This window comes from Typha latifolia, chromosome 5 (genome assembly GCF_019914945.1).
Source record: "Typha latifolia isolate L0001 chromosome 5, TyphaL0001v2, whole genome shotgun sequence".
In the NCBI taxonomy this organism is placed as follows: Eukaryota; Viridiplantae; Streptophyta; class Magnoliopsida; order Poales; family Typhaceae; genus Typha; species Typha latifolia.
In genome coordinates, this window is record NC_133090.1 from 2,348,197 (window position 1) to 2,363,985 (window position 15,789).

The window sequence follows — 15,789 nt, forward strand, 5'->3', positions numbered from 1 at the left end:
CGGATTGATTAAGTTCGAAGAGCGAATACAGAGGGCTCATAAGACTAGAGCGAGCACGATTAGATTCATCGGATATATGCTCGCTTAGATTCATCGGATATATGCATTTGATAGTATGCTCGAATCGCCTTTTGAAAAAATTTCAAAATAATAATTGAGTCCATTTATGAATCAGAGATCATGTTCAAAGAATGAGAGGAGACAAGAGACATAGGAGAGATGGACAGATATGCTCCAGCTCTAGGTTTGCCTTGGGATAAGGAACAAGATTGGCATTTTTGAGCATGGAAGAGATCCAACCATCTTGTGTTTGTACTACTACTACTGCTGCTTCATCTTCTTCTTTTTAATTATTATTATATTTCTGTTCCAACTCATCAACTATGTAGTTTGCCGGCAGTGGACAGAGATAGGCACAATCATTTGTCTATTGGGTTGGGCCCGGACATAATTAACCCTAGACCAAATCCATCCACGTCAGAGACAGCCGAATCCAATCTCTTTTAATCGCAAAGGGGGATTTATTAGCCCCCATACCAATGCATCTAATCTAATCTAATCTAATCTAATCTAATCTAATCTAATCTAATCTAATCTTTTCTTCAGCGAGCATCCTTGTTTATTTCAATAGGGATAGGATTAGAGGTTTTAGGGTTTGGCCCGAGAATATCTATGCACAAAAGATTGTACATATATAGCGGTCGTTAGAAAATGAAAGAAGAAAGTAAAAAATATATATTCGGTTGCAGCAGAAGATAATCGAAGAAATGACTTCTTTATCTACTGGAAGTAGTTTTATTTTTTGGTACTCGAACGCATCCTAAATTATGAGTAAATTTTGGAACTCATAGCTGGAGAACTCTTTGTTAAAAGACATAATATACGTTTACGAATTGATTAATTAACACTCTAATTTTGTTTGGATTGACTAATATTTAAGAAAGAAGACAAAAAGAATATTGTTAAAGGGAAGTGGTTAATGATGGGAAATCTACTAACTTTGTTCCACTAAAAAGATCACTGATATGAAACAGATACTTGATGCTCAAAATCTTTGAGGCACTAATTGGATTCTTAGGTGGAAGATGCTACCAGATCTTAACATCAAAGTTAGATAGATACCAGTGCTTTCTGACACCACCTCTCTTCTCTTTTAAGTTGGTGGGAAATCACACATTCACACCTGAAGGCACCATAAAAAAGAGGCCTTTTGGGTTCTTTTCTTTCAAAAATTTGAGCTCATGAGGATTATTCCAATTAGGATTCCACTTCTCAATTAAGCAAACTTTAGGGTTTGATAGCTCTCACTCAGGCATTGTGAGCAATCCATCCCTTGTGTAAAGTGGAGAAGTTGTTACGGATTATACGTTAAGTTTTTGTGATAAAAATTTATAATTGCAATCTGGAAAACTAATCCAAAGTTTAAATCAGTACTAATGTCAACGAGCCATTTACTCTTAATATATACTCTTAAAGTATCAATTATACTTTTATATTTTATATGTCTGTGAAACATAATTTTTACAACCTAGAATGAGATAGGAAAAGTGTTTCAAATAAAGAAGAAGATGATGAATACTGAGCGTTAAATAATCTGTACGAAATATAATCTATTAGTTCTTGATCAAGAAGCTAAGAATGTTGACCTTTTATTTTTATTTTTCTTTTGAATCACAATTAATGTCAAGCTTTTTTCCAATATGGTCGTAGAAGAAGATGGAGTGATGATTACTTTGGAAATAGAATAAAAAAATTTAGACAAGTTGGCTGTGTCCAGGAATTGCCTAGGAAGACGAATTAACTCCCAAAAGGTAGTCGAATGCTACTGCTACGTGGTACAATTGGAGACACAAGGGCTTGTGGGAAAATATTAATTTCTTCGAGGGTTCTGCTTGCATCCAATTGGACGCAGAGCTATGACCCAAATTTTTTTTTTAATTTTTAATTCTTTTAAATCCCAATCCAACGTGCATGTTTGACTTGGGATTTTAAAATTCTAACTAACATCAAAGTCAGCTCCGTCCATTATACGCATGAGCCGTAGATCCAGGATTCAAAGGAGATGGCGGGACGAAGAAGAAGAAGAAGAAGAAGAAGAAGAAGCCAAATTTTACGTTTCAAACCCTGTGTTCTCATTATTCAACACTATTTTTATAAAATAGTGAAGTCCTAATTGCGGATTACTTTGACGGAGAGGGACTAGCATGCAAATTTCTCAATTCTTAACCAATTTCCACGGTCACCGAGCACTTAATTCTAAAAGGTCTGACCAAGTGCCAAGTCAACGGATACAACTAGCCAAACACCGAACACCGGATACCCCAATCCCGTGTTTAGTATTAAATTAGCCGTAGCGGTTTTCAAACAGTATCCTCCTTCCCCCACCCCCATATATATATATATAACTAAATATATATATATATCGCTCTCTTATCTCTTACTCATTAATACACACAAAGGCCAAAGTTTTATCTTTGTCTATACTCTCTTTGTTTCTTCTCTTCTCTCTCTAGTTTGTGACCTCACAAAAGGGAGGAAAAAGGGGGGGAAAAAGGAAGGAATGGAGTTGATTGTGGAACGAGAGAGAGAAGAGAAGAAGTACATGAAAGGGGTGAAGCACTTATGCGAGAGTGGTGTCACGAGAGTGCCGACCAAATACATCCTCCCCGTCTCGGATCGCCCGCGGGGGCTCGCCGCAGCTCGCCGCAATCTCAAGCTCCCCGTCGTCGACCTCGCCCGACTGCGTACTTCCGACCGGCCGCAAGTGCTCGAATCCTTGGCCATGGCTTGCAAAGATTACGGCTTCTTTCAGGTGCGTGCGCATCGCCTTCAGTATGTATAAATATATATAAAAAAGAATGTATATATTATATATATAAACTATCGTTCTCTAACAGCTTAGTATTATATTAAGGTGGTCAATCATGGCATCGCGAGAGATGTCCTGCGGGGAATGACGGATGTCGGGAGACGGTTCTTCGCGATGCCGTTCGAGGAGAGGGCGAAGTACATGTCGGCCGACATCCGATCTCCGGTGAGGTACGGGACGAGCTTCAACCAGATGAATGATGGGGTGTTCTGCTGGAGAGACTTCTTAAAGCTAAACTGCCAGCCTTTACCTGGTGTGCTTCCCTATTGGCCCTCTTCTCCGGTGGACTTGAGGTAAATTAATTACGACCAGAAATGTTAATTAATCTCTTTTTAATTATACGCATACCTATGCTATATGACAGATCATGGATCCAATAATTTCATGTCATGCCATCACCACATAAAAGGAATCATATAATATCTTCTTGTTATGCTGCATGCCTAACCCAACCGTCCATTGATAATTAATTCCTATTTTTTTATTTTAAAGCCTAAACCAAATAATAATTAATTATTTTATACCTTCCACTAATAAATGTGTAGATGTTATCAATAAGCTCTGCAGCAGTGGAGACATAAGGGACCATGTAGTTATTGCAAGACTATGGACAAGCTCCAAACTTTTTTAATTTTTAACCTAAGCTACAAATCTAATTTTTTTTAATCTTTTTTTTCTTTTGATCTGAAACTTTCTGTCCTTTTGCAGTCCTTTGTGATCGACTAAATAACACGCGGAGAGATAGCTCTTTCAATGCATGATATGGATCACAAATATATATATATATATATATATAAATATATATAGGACCACAAGCACTAAGAGATGCTCTTTTTTTCTTTGTTATGTATCTTTATGTGATGATCCAGGGAACGAGCTATATCATATGCCAAGGAGACCAAGTACTTGTTCATAGAGATCATGGGGGCCATTTTGGAGACACTGGGAGTGGACAATGGCATCCTCAAGGAGTTCAACAATGGCACGCATCTTATGGTCCTGAATTGCTACCCGGCCTGCCCCGAACCCGACCTGACTCTTGGGATGCCGCCCCACTCCGACTACGGATTTATTACCCTTCTGCTCCAGGATGAGGTCGCCGGACTCCAAGTGCAGCACGGCGACGAGTGGATCACCGTCGACCCCCTCCCCCAGTCTCTCGTCGTGAATATCGGCGATCATTTTGAGGTACGTCCATATAGAATAATTTTTCTAATCATCCTATAGATAAAATGAGATACGGGTATTTTGATCATTTTTAAACTCAGATTATTATTCTTCTTCTTCTTCTTTTTAAATCCCAGATATTTAGCAACGGTAGGTACAAGAGTGTGCTCCACCGCGTGGTGGTCAACTCGTCGCGGCCGCGAGTCTCGGTGGCGTCGTTCCACAGCCTGCCCGCTGAGAAGGTGGTCAGCCCATCCCCGGAGCTCATCACCGGCGACCAGCCGCCTCTCTACAAAGACACGGATTTCGCCGCATTCCTCGACTACTTGGCATCGAACGAGACCAAGCACAAGAACTTCCTCGACACCAGGAAGTTGTCCCAGTACTTGATCAAGTAGTCCACAATACGACCAAAAATTAGAGTATCTTATATTGCCCCCGACACGTGTAGAGAAATGATTGTCCGGAACGCAATCTAACGTTAGAAAGAGATTGATGCGAACAATCATACAAGTTGGAAGGGAGGGGGAGGGATTGGATGAAAGATTCGCGTGTTCATTTGCAATTAAATGCCACGGACCCCTAATTTGTATTTTTATTTTTACTTTTATTTTTCTTTGTGTATTGCTGCACCATGGAGAAGGGGAGAAATGGGGAGAGGAGAGAAGGTTCTTTTTTTTTTTCTTCTTCTTTTTGTATTGCAATATATTTTTTTTTTTTTTTGGAAGGGTAAAAGATATATATCTATTGTATTGGTTTGTGCTAAATTTATAGTTAAATCTTATATGGAAAGAGTTCTAAATATGATTACATATGCTTCACATATATTTCAAATAATGTCATAGAAACATAATGTACTCATAAGTGCAATATATATATATATATATATATATATATATATATATATATATATATCCAAGTAGTTGAGGTTGAATAATTTGTTTTTAATTAGGTAATTTTTAACTTATGTGGGTACTATGTTAGATAAAATATTTATAATTTGATAAAATACATTAAAAATCAATAAAATAAACTGCAAATTAAGTCAACACTTCATTATGTTTATAAGTCTCAAGCAATGAATACTCAATCGCTTATCGAGTCAATGACTTAGGTGAAATGAAGGTGTCATGCGAGACAGTGACTATAACGCATGCATACACTATAGGCTTCACGGCATCTACCATGGATTAAATACCATGGATTAAAAGTGATATATTTGTATACATCCTTTATGTTAAGATCTAGCAAAAACTTGCAGTCTATTCTTCATTTCTTCTGTTTGAATGGATTATGTGGACTTGGAAGTATCATATCATTATGATAGAAAGTCTAAGAGACAATTCCCCTAAATATTAGCAAATTAATTAAATGAAACCTCCTGAGAAGCTTCCACATGTTGTTCAAATTAGTAATATATGAACGCTGACTCCTAATGGCTCTATCAAATTGGTTGACTTAGTTATCCAATGTTTACATTGGGGAGGGCTATTCTTCAAGTCAACTAAGCATGCTAATGAACAGCCATAGTAGACCATGACAAAGCTTAGTTATACAACAATAATGTAAGATTTCTTAGGAGTCATCTTTATTTTAAAGAAGAAGTTAAAATGTCGTGTAAAAATAAGCGTTTATTGAGGCGCCAGTTAGATAAGCCCAACCCAGCTAACAACATAATCATAATTGTGCACATTCGACATATTGTTAGATGAATCCAAATCAATCTACTCATATCAAAACCCTAATCTCAAGAAGTTTTAATTGATCTTTCTTAATACAACTTTTCGACGTAGTTGTATGAGTATGAAAGGGATTGAGATACTAAAGATATATAGATGTCAAAGGATTGTTAACAGCCCAACTAAATTAAGTTAATTATTGATGAATATGGTTGCAAATTGAGGTCACTTAACAAAACCAATCATTGTTTTTTTTAATCATCATGCATTCTTGTTGTAGATTGAAGCTATATTTTGACTTTGAAATAGTAGCTGAGACAACAGTGGAATAAAAAATAAAAAATAAAAAACTTTGTCAATGCATTACTCATCACCGTCATGAAATCGTAGACTTCTTGCTAATCTAATCCTGAATTGTCTTCATTATGGGACCATCATTCCTAATCATCATGCATAAAATGTGTACACTAATCACTCGTTCCTATATAGATAAGAGTACTAAGTTTGGTGAGAATAATATTATATATCATATAATTTCTTCTGCTGTTTAAAGTTTAAACTACTACTATATTTTATTGTTTTGTATAAATGAAAATATCATTTCTTATATATATATATACACGTTATTTATTTTTATTGTCTGGTAGATATAATTTGCAATTAGTTAGAGGATGGTTGTAGTTAGTTAGACCAAATTTGTTCTTTAAACCCTAATTAATCGCCATGACATGGTTTATAAATTATTATTCCTATTCAAATTTAAGTTAAAGAAGAAGGTGGAACCTAACGGTATATTTTTGGGCCATATTTTTTTCATCAAAAGCCCAAAGATAACTCGACTAATTTTGGGCTTGGGCTTGCTAAGTGTTGAAACTTAATGGCACCTTAATTAAATCGAAATAGCTAAGATTTGAGCTTGGAAAACAATTCATTTAATTATCCGAGTAAGATCCCATTGATAATACCAACAAATTATAGCAAATAAATTGATACAAGATTGAGATTTCCTTGGATATTTTTTCCACTCGATCGATCTAACCCTCAACCAACCTATCAAACTTAAGATCTAGACAAAAAATTTCTTGTGTGAAGAAGATTGGTAGGTGAGAGACTTTTTTTCTTCCTTTCTTTTTGAGTAGGTGAGAGTTGAGAGTTAGTTAGTTAGCTAGAATTGATGAGTGAAGAGAGTTAGGGGATAAATCTACAACTAACTCTTAAGCTAGGTGTATTATAATATGGTTAAGTTTAGGTTTCAGTCTAATCAAAAATAGTAAATGTATTTCTTAAGTTATATGTTAGACTTTTTCGTTAGAAATATAACGCTTCAATTTTAGACCAACTAGTGACTATTTTACCAGAAAAATTTGCATATAACACCTTATTTTTGTTTAACGAAGTTGTGATTTATGCTATGTATATTTACTATTTATAAATCGAGCCATATGATTTAGCGAATATGTGTATAAATAAAAATATTTTATTTTTAAAATAACTAAAATGCTCTTAGTATGACTCGGTTGAGGGTATTCTCGTAATTTTTTAGTACAATTAATTTAACTCAGAGGTTTAGTTACATTTAACTAACGGATATTATAGTAGGTGTTTCTACGCACATTCGTTAAATTATAAAGCTTAATTTATAAATAGTAAAAATATAAGGTGTAAACTATAATTTCGTCAAAAGATAAGATGTTATGTGTAATTTTCTATTTAATAAAATAGAGAAAAGTTAAGGATAGAATAGTCATTTGATATTTTTTTCGTTATGTTAACCATCGTTGAGGAAGAGGAAACTTTGCCTCGGTAATTACGTTAACCATCATCAAAAGAAATAAACTAATCATCAAAGTGCTCTAGTCTAGACCCCCAAAAAAAAAAAGATTATCTAATCCCAAGTCAGTTCTACAAGGATATTTTTTTTATAATCAAGTTGAGCAAATAGAAAAGTATATGTATTACTAATTTTGCCTTATGATTAAATCCTATTGGGTTTAGATCTATCTAAATATATTCTTAGGAGAGATTTGAGGACAAATTGCGCAGCGGATTAAGATTTTGTACGGACCAATCTCGAATATATATGTATGTTGGTCCGAGCATATTATTATTATTATTATTTATTAGGTGTGTCCGAGTATATTTATTGTGTTCGTGTGCATCTGATGGCTTTAACAGCGTTCGCTCAAATTCTACGGCCCCTCTGAATTTCTACAAAAGAATATAGTCTACTTGTCTAATTTAAATATCTATGAGACTGTATATTTTGACCTTAATGCCAAAATTATATCCTATAAACTTTATAGAATTATAGAAAATAATTTACATAATGTAGCCTAATAGTCGTAGGTGAGGATATAAACTAATAAATAATATTAAATACAATTATCCTTATTGCCGTGGGTTGAAGTGAAAAGTTAATTAATTCAGCAGCATTATTTTTGGCAGGACTTGTCAACTCCCACGTGCAGAGGTGCATTGAACGTGACAACCCCAACCCTCTCCCGGTTATTTTTGCAACAGTAAACAAAACAAAGTTACAAACTAGTCCACTATTTGCATTTAATTCCCCAAAAGGTATCCTATGCCAGAGAAAATTTACCATATGGCCCCCCGTAGTATCCCTTAATCATTGGGATGCCCCCAAAAAGAAAAACCCCATTATATATTTATATACACTTATCAACTTACCAAGTACTCGTTATGACGCAAACATAGTTTATATTATTAAAAAGTAGAAATTTATCGACAACAAAAAATTTAATTATCCTAAAAGAAAATTCATAGAAAAAAAAGAAATGAATGAAAAAGGTAGCTAACTTCCGAGGGTTGTAACTTTCAAGAAAGTGAAAAGTTGAAATCATCCTGGAGAAAAGCAAAATTAATTAACAGAAGAGAGCTAGCTAGCTATATATACATATTCTATATGTAAGAATACATCTCTTTTCTTCATTCTTCTTCACTACTTCCCACCCTCCCTTCCTCTTGATCCAAAACCATGTCATCCTCCTCCTCCTCCTCCTCCTCCTCCTCCTCCTCAGAGCTACCACCTCATGCAACGCTTGGGCTTGTCCTCCCACCAATTGCGGCACTGCGATCGATGGAAGATTGCAAAGTATTGAAGCCCACCCCAATGGATCATAGCGAGGAAGTAGAAGAGTGCCACACGCCCACCTCTGAGGAGAGTAAGTTGCAGTCCATCCCAACTACTTGCCCACCTGCACCTAGGAAGAAGAGGAGGAGAGCTATGTGCAAGAGAATGCTACACCCAGAGCTGGAACTTATCATAGTTGGAGCTAAACAGATGGAGAGGTTGTTCTTGCTAAGAGATCAGCCGAATTCTGAGGATTTAGCGAAGGCCCAGGGGAGGAAAAGAAGGTGTCAATGAGATCTATATGTGATAATGATCATCTACCTCTGTGTATGTTATTAGATCTAATATGTGTAATTGTAAGATACTCTAGTCTTCTTCTTCTTCTTCTTCTTCTTCTTCTTCTTCTTCTTCTTCTTCTTCTTCTTCTTCTTCTTCTTCTTCTTCTTCTTTGTATCAATATATAAGTCATAGATAATTGCATTATATTGAGGTTTTCTTTTTCTAGGGGAACTATTCGTTTCAACACTCTACTATATACTTTTTTATTAGAACTTAATGCATTATGAGTAGAGATCTACAGAGAGAGAGAGAAAGAGAGAGGTTGGAGAAGTAGTAATCTTTCCTTGCTGGTGTGATGGAGAAAGGAAGGTGGGGATCGTTTGGATGGATGTGGATGGTCGATGGCTTGCAGTTTTGACATTTAATGGAGGAGTTTTAATTAGAACCAGGATAGGAGTAATGGACACGTCTCTTGATCCACTTATTATTCTTTTAAAAATATTACTATATTTTGGTAAACAAATCTATCAAGAGATGTTGAAGACTTTTCGTTGTTAAACAGTAACCCTATGCCCCCCCCAAACACTTTATTATATTACCTCTATTTTTAACGGATATATGGATATACGAATATATGATTTGAAAAGATACAAAATATTTATACACTGTCTGTCACTAAAATAAAATAGAAAAGCTATAAACACTACATAAAAATGTCAGGAAAGTATCATCTCACCCACACCCAGCTAATCCCAGATCACCTAAAATATAAGTATACCAAATCACAGAAAATAACCGGTATATCCAACCAAAATAAAACTATAGTTTCAAGCTACGTCCAAAAGAAATCTAACAACAAATAGTGGCCATCCAAGGCGATAAGAGTCTTCTTTCTCTCATACACCTGAGCCTTTGTTCCAGTTTGAATTTCTTTTTCTTTTTTTTTCTCACAGTTTTATAACTTATAGATTATATATATAAATCTTTTAATCTAATATCGAACTTTCCACCTTTCTTGATAAGGTTATATAATACATTAGGTCACATCTTTTTTCAGCAAAATTTAATAAAACAAACGAAAAGATGATTTGGTGTCCCCAACCTACTGCATTACTGACCCCACGAATTTAGTCAGTCATTTTTTTATTATTTTTTTTGGTATGATTCACACCACACCCTATATTTTTATCATTTAAATATCAAGTTCATGTCTTGTACTTTATTATAAATAAATAAAAAAACTTCCTCCATTGATATATTTCTATTAATCATGATTACCTTAAAAGAGTGTTTTAGCTATTTAATTTTTTATGACAATTTAATAATATCATTAATCATTTTATTCTTTAACATTTCTTTCTATGCAAGAAGGGTAAAATGTTTCATACAAAGTCTAAAATAATATTTTCATAATGAAAAAAAGGAAGTGGATAACTAGCAAATCAAAGCATTTGGACGGTTTTACATAATTGAGGGGATTAATATATCATAAAAAGTAAATAAGATGGTTTACATGAAAATAAACAACTATTATTACTAACGAATATATTTATTAATTATTAAAAAAGTGGAGCCGTAAAACTTAACTCTTATTTTATCCTTCTGTAATACAGGCCAATCTTAATTTATAATCTTATACATTAAACTAGTGAAGCAGTGGTTCAGAAAACTACCCCTGTTATCATTAAAGCCATATATTTTTTCAGTCATCAAGTAAATTGCTAAACGATCAAACTACTCCTATTGTTATACCCTTATATTTAATATATATATATATATATATCGGAGTACGTAGGCACATAAGCTTGGATAAGAATAATAATAATAATAATAATAATAATAAAAGAACACGTTTGTGAGTGAGTGGATCTTATCGGATGTCTCCGGAATCGGGTGGGACCCGCTTTGTTTGTTGTTATTCTGGTGTTTGGAAGCGACAGTGACCCGTGTGTGGTTACACCAAATTCCAAAGATTGCAACGACGGTGGCATTGGAATCCGAGGGACGTCTTTAAAAGAATTTAAGCAAAAAAGAAACTATCCAAGCCTCTTTAATGATTGTTATTTGTCGATATCTCTCTCTCTCTCTCTCTTATGATCTTAATGAGAAATATAGTGATCTTATTACATCGATCACTATGTTAATCCATAGTAACTCTTTAGGCGGGAGTAAGAGAAAGCCATACATATATACCTCCAGAATCTTAGACCACAAGATGGTGGTGTTTGTAAAGAAAGGCGTTTAGCAGAGAAGGAACAAAGCTGACACCCAATTCAGGTAAAGTAAACTTGTAAACAGAGGAAGAAGAAGACAGGAGGAGAGAAAGCAGCAGCAGGCAGGAGGAGAAAAATGTTTGATGCCTTTGGTGGGGCTCTTAAATGTTGGCAAATTTAACACTGAAGAGGCCAAAAGTTTCTCAGAGGAGAAGAAAAGAAAGAAGGAAGAGAATAGAAGGTGAAAAGTGCAGTTCCCAATTACTAACTATTTCTGCTGCTGCTTTTTGCTTCTCTTTCTGATGACAAATTGTGGCTAAATACCAACCAAAAGATTCTAAATCCAATATGTTTCTATCTCTACTCAAGATATTTTGCTGCTCTTGCTTCTCTTTCTGAGGTCACTTCAGAAATTTTAAGTTTGATTTAGAGGGGGATGGAGGACGAGCCTTTCTTCTCAAGCCGCGCTTGATAACAAGATTTAAATCTTTTTCAAATTAAGCTTAATTAAGTTTGAATCAAACTTAAATTTAAATCTCTGACAAACTACACTTTATAAAAATGAAATCAAATAGACTTTGGGCTACTAGTAAGTAGAAACTAAGGCCCAACAATAGAAGTCCAGTTGATATTACTGAGTCCTAGTAGTCCTTTTAAGCTCCTTTCTAAGGTTCTCTATATTTATCTGGCACTATGAAATGCATCATAATTCATAAATATACAAACAAAAAAGATTAAGGCATTAAAGAAAATTAAACAACAACATAACAGTCGTCAAAGTTAGTAGTGCCCAAGATAACTGGATGCCTTCATCCAGAGGAACAAAACAAGACATCCTGATCCCATCCTCCCTAAACAGACCCTAAACCCTATTAAAACTTAACTTTTGAAAAGAAGAAACTAGTAATTAATCTAATTAGCGGAGTCATTAGCCATGTAATTAGTGACAGCCTTGGTCCCCTCCGAGATGGCATGCTTCCCGAGCTCCCCGGGCAGCACCAACCTCACCGCATTCTGTATCTCCCTGGACGTCAACGTCGCCTTCCCGTTGTACTTCGACAGCCTCGCGGCCTCGCCGGCGAGCCGCTCGAACATGTCGGCCATCATCATGTCGAGCACCACCATCGCCTGCGCCGACACCGACAGCTCTGGGTGCACCTGCTTCAGTACGCTGAACACGTACCTCTTGTACCCTCCTACTCCGCCATTACTACTATCTCCTGCACCACCAATCCTTCTCTTCCTCCTCCTCTTGCCTTCTGCCCCGCTGACCTTCTTTGCTTGTGGTTCCTCCACCTTCTTGGGTGTTTCAGGCTCTTCGCTTGCTCTCTTGTTGCCCTTTTCCTCATCGGCCTTCTCCTTCACCTTAGGTTCTTTTTCTTTATGAGTAGTATTACCATCTTCTACCTCAACCTCCATGCGCATGTCTTTGGTTGTTTTAGGTTCTTCTTGATCTTTCTCCTTCTCCTTGGTTTCTTGTTCCTTGTCAGTCTTACCACCTTCTTCTACTTCGGCCTCTTCTGCACTTTTCTTCTCGGTTTCCTGTGCCTCGTTAGTCTTGCCAACTTCGACTTCTACCTCCTTGTGCATGTCGTTGGTTGTTTTGGGCTCTTCTTTATCCTGATTAGTTTTGCCATCTTCTACTTCCAACTCCTTGTCCTCCACCACCACTTCATGTACGACCTTGGAGTCGTTAATGGCGGCTTCTTCTCCTTCTTCTACGACGGCGACCTTGACGGTCTCCTTTACCACCTTAGTTGTGGTCTTGTAGACTCTGCCCACCATCCTCTTCTTCCGCTTTGGAGCCATTAAGATTCTTTTTGGTTTCTAAGACGAAATTTTCTGGAACAGAGTATGACAAAGTTGTGATTAATTTGTAAGCGGGAATGGGGGGCTTTAGCGGTTGACATTTGGAAGTGAACGTGAACGTGTCGAGGAGATAGGAGGGTGGATGTGTGACGTGGTAGTAGACTTCGAGAGAGTAGGAAATGAAAAGGGAGAACTATATTAAGAATTAAACTTGGCCAATAAAAAATAACCTTTAGAATTGGAGACCAAAATTTGGGCAATTTGTAGCGAAAATGACTTCAGTTTTCTAACAGTGAGAAATAGATCATTAATTTCTTAAATTATAATTTTAGGTATTTTTTAATAATTTAGCTATAATAAATTTTAAAAAGACTATCGTGTCCTAAAAACGTCACATATCATCTATTAAATTTATACGTATCAACTATACAAAATATACGTTTTAATTTTTTAAAAAATACGTATTAATATTAAAAAAAAATCATGCATCACTTATGTAATTTATACGCATCGCCTATACAAAAGGTATACTCTAATTTTAAAAAAACATCACGCATCACTTATGTAATATATACGTATTGTCTATTCAAAATGTATGCTACAATTTTCAACAATGTACCTATCGAGATTTCAAAAAAAATGACACGTTTCACTTATGTAATTTATATACATCGCTTATACAAAAGATATACTCTATTTTTTTATAATTTGCGCATTGAAATTAAAAGAATAAATTAATTTAAATCAGCAAAAAAAACTTAGAGTTTACAATTCGATAAATAAGGGACCTATTTCTGCTAATTAGAAAGCTAACAGTCTTTTTGCTACAAATTACCCCTAAAGTTTACATAAGTTTATATTAAATTTGTATTTAAGATGCCGTGTTTACAACTATTTATAATTTACACTCTATATCTTTAATATTTGTAAAAAGTATCCTAATGTTTTATACTTTCTAAAAAAAACATTTATATTTAAAGAAAAGAATGAGAAATTTTTAGTGAACCAAATTATCCTTACATTCTTCTGAAATGAACCCATTGCCTTTCTTCTCTTCTCCATAAACTCCATTACCAGCAACGACCCCACCCCTTTCCAGCAGCACACCAGACACCACCACCTTTCTCTATTGCAAGATTCCAACTTTAAATCCCTATAGATCCTAACCTTCTCCAACTAGCAACAGAAATGCCGGCCTTCGCCGACAAGCTACCTGTGCATGACCAAAAAGGATCCCAACCCTTCTCTTCCTTTTGTCACACAGACAGCAATCAATCCAGGAATTTGAGAGGGTTGGCGATGCTTATTTTTATTCCTCCTCCTCGTAGACTTTGGATATGATATCATCTACTCTTCGCATTGATGTCACCATCTCTTCCCCTTCCAATCTATCTCCCAACCATCTCATCTCCCTCCTTCCATGATCTCAGCGTCATCCTCGAACTCTCTCCGCTTCTTCTCCCTCCACGCGCGGCAACCCCTTCGTCACCTTCACCACCATAGCCGGCCCCATCGCCATCGAGGAGGAGAACAGTGGAGCCGGATAGCCATCCGATACGCATGAAGACGCCGGCGCTGGCAATGAAGATGTTGGCGAAGGTGTTGAGGTGAGAGGAGAGGTAATAACTCCGAGATTCCAAGTAGAATTATCCCTTAAATTAACTATACTAATAATACCTCTTGGTGAAAAGGAAAGAGGTTGGAGAAGTGCTCATTTTTATTTTTTGAGCGGGGTTTCAGTTTGCTACTTCTTATGATTATGGCTCAGGAAGAGAGTAAAATCTTATCATACTCCAGAAGAAAGAAGAACGAAAACACAATGAAATATTTATTTTTATGCTATCTATGATCTATCTAAACGATGTTACTATTAACTTAATCTAGAATATTTTTTATAACTGTTTCATAAAATATATGGCTTAATTTGTAACTATTAAAAATATAGAGCGTCAGGAGAAAGGCTTTCCCTAAAAAAAATTTATAATTTAGCCAAAACTTGAACGTGGTCGTTGCCTAGAAGTTAATTTGGTAAAATTTGCAACCATCCTTAGTTGACCTAAACCAAATTCTTTAGACAATATGATGCCATCTAATCCGATCCAGTGGAGTAGAAGTACAGAATATAGAAAATTACAATTATTGGAAGTTGATCAGTTAAATCAAATTGCTTTCTGCAACTCAACGTAACCTACAGTACTCGTTTAATTTATTATAGAATGTGAAGAAGAGTTAATGCCTACCAAATCTTCCATGTTGTAAGGAAATCTCACCTTAATGATGGATGGAAAAATATATAATGGTGATGTCTACTTATTAGGAACATTGTTAGAATCTACAACTAAGTTATACAGCTTGTCACATGAGGCATACATGTGATATACTTTTTCTCTTACTGTAATGCATGTTAATTTGGTAAACAAAGAAAGCAAGTGATATTATGACATACTTTTGATCATTAGATTTCCTATTAATAGTTCATAAGACTTGTTATTTTGGGGAGATAATAGTATACCTTAATTTCCACCAATTCCACAGTTAATTATGATTATATCTATCTATATATCTGATTTTACTCAACAATTTTTTTTACATCTGTCTATGCCTGCCTCAATGTATATTATGTCATACCCAATTTACAAATTTCATACCAACAAATAATACACATAAAATACATCTACTTTT

General features: G+C 35.5%; 2 protein-coding genes across 2 annotated transcripts; one reads left to right on the plus strand and one right to left on the minus strand.

Moving 5' to 3' along the window:
- Nucleotides 1-2,452: 2,452 nt before the first annotated feature.
- On the plus strand, nucleotides 2,453-4,857 carry LOC140789530 (probable 2-oxoglutarate-dependent dioxygenase SLC1). Its single transcript, XM_073139258.1, has 4 exons — nucleotides 2,453-2,812; nucleotides 2,915-3,162; nucleotides 3,739-4,057; nucleotides 4,174-4,857. Exons 1-4 carry the CDS (start codon nucleotides 2,561-2,563, stop codon nucleotides 4,432-4,434), a joined length of 1,080 nt encoding a protein of 359 aa, XP_072995359.1. The 5' UTR covers nucleotides 2,453-2,560; the 3' UTR covers nucleotides 4,435-4,857.
- Nucleotides 4,858-12,017: 7,160 nt separating this feature from the next.
- Nucleotides 12,018-13,141, minus strand: LOC140789373 (uncharacterized). The gene has a single exon (XM_073139043.1). It carries the CDS (start codon nucleotides 13,105-13,107, stop codon nucleotides 12,211-12,213), a length of 897 nt encoding a protein of 298 aa, XP_072995144.1. The 5' UTR covers nucleotides 13,108-13,141; the 3' UTR covers nucleotides 12,018-12,210.
- Nucleotides 13,142-15,789: the final 2,648 nt, after the last annotated feature.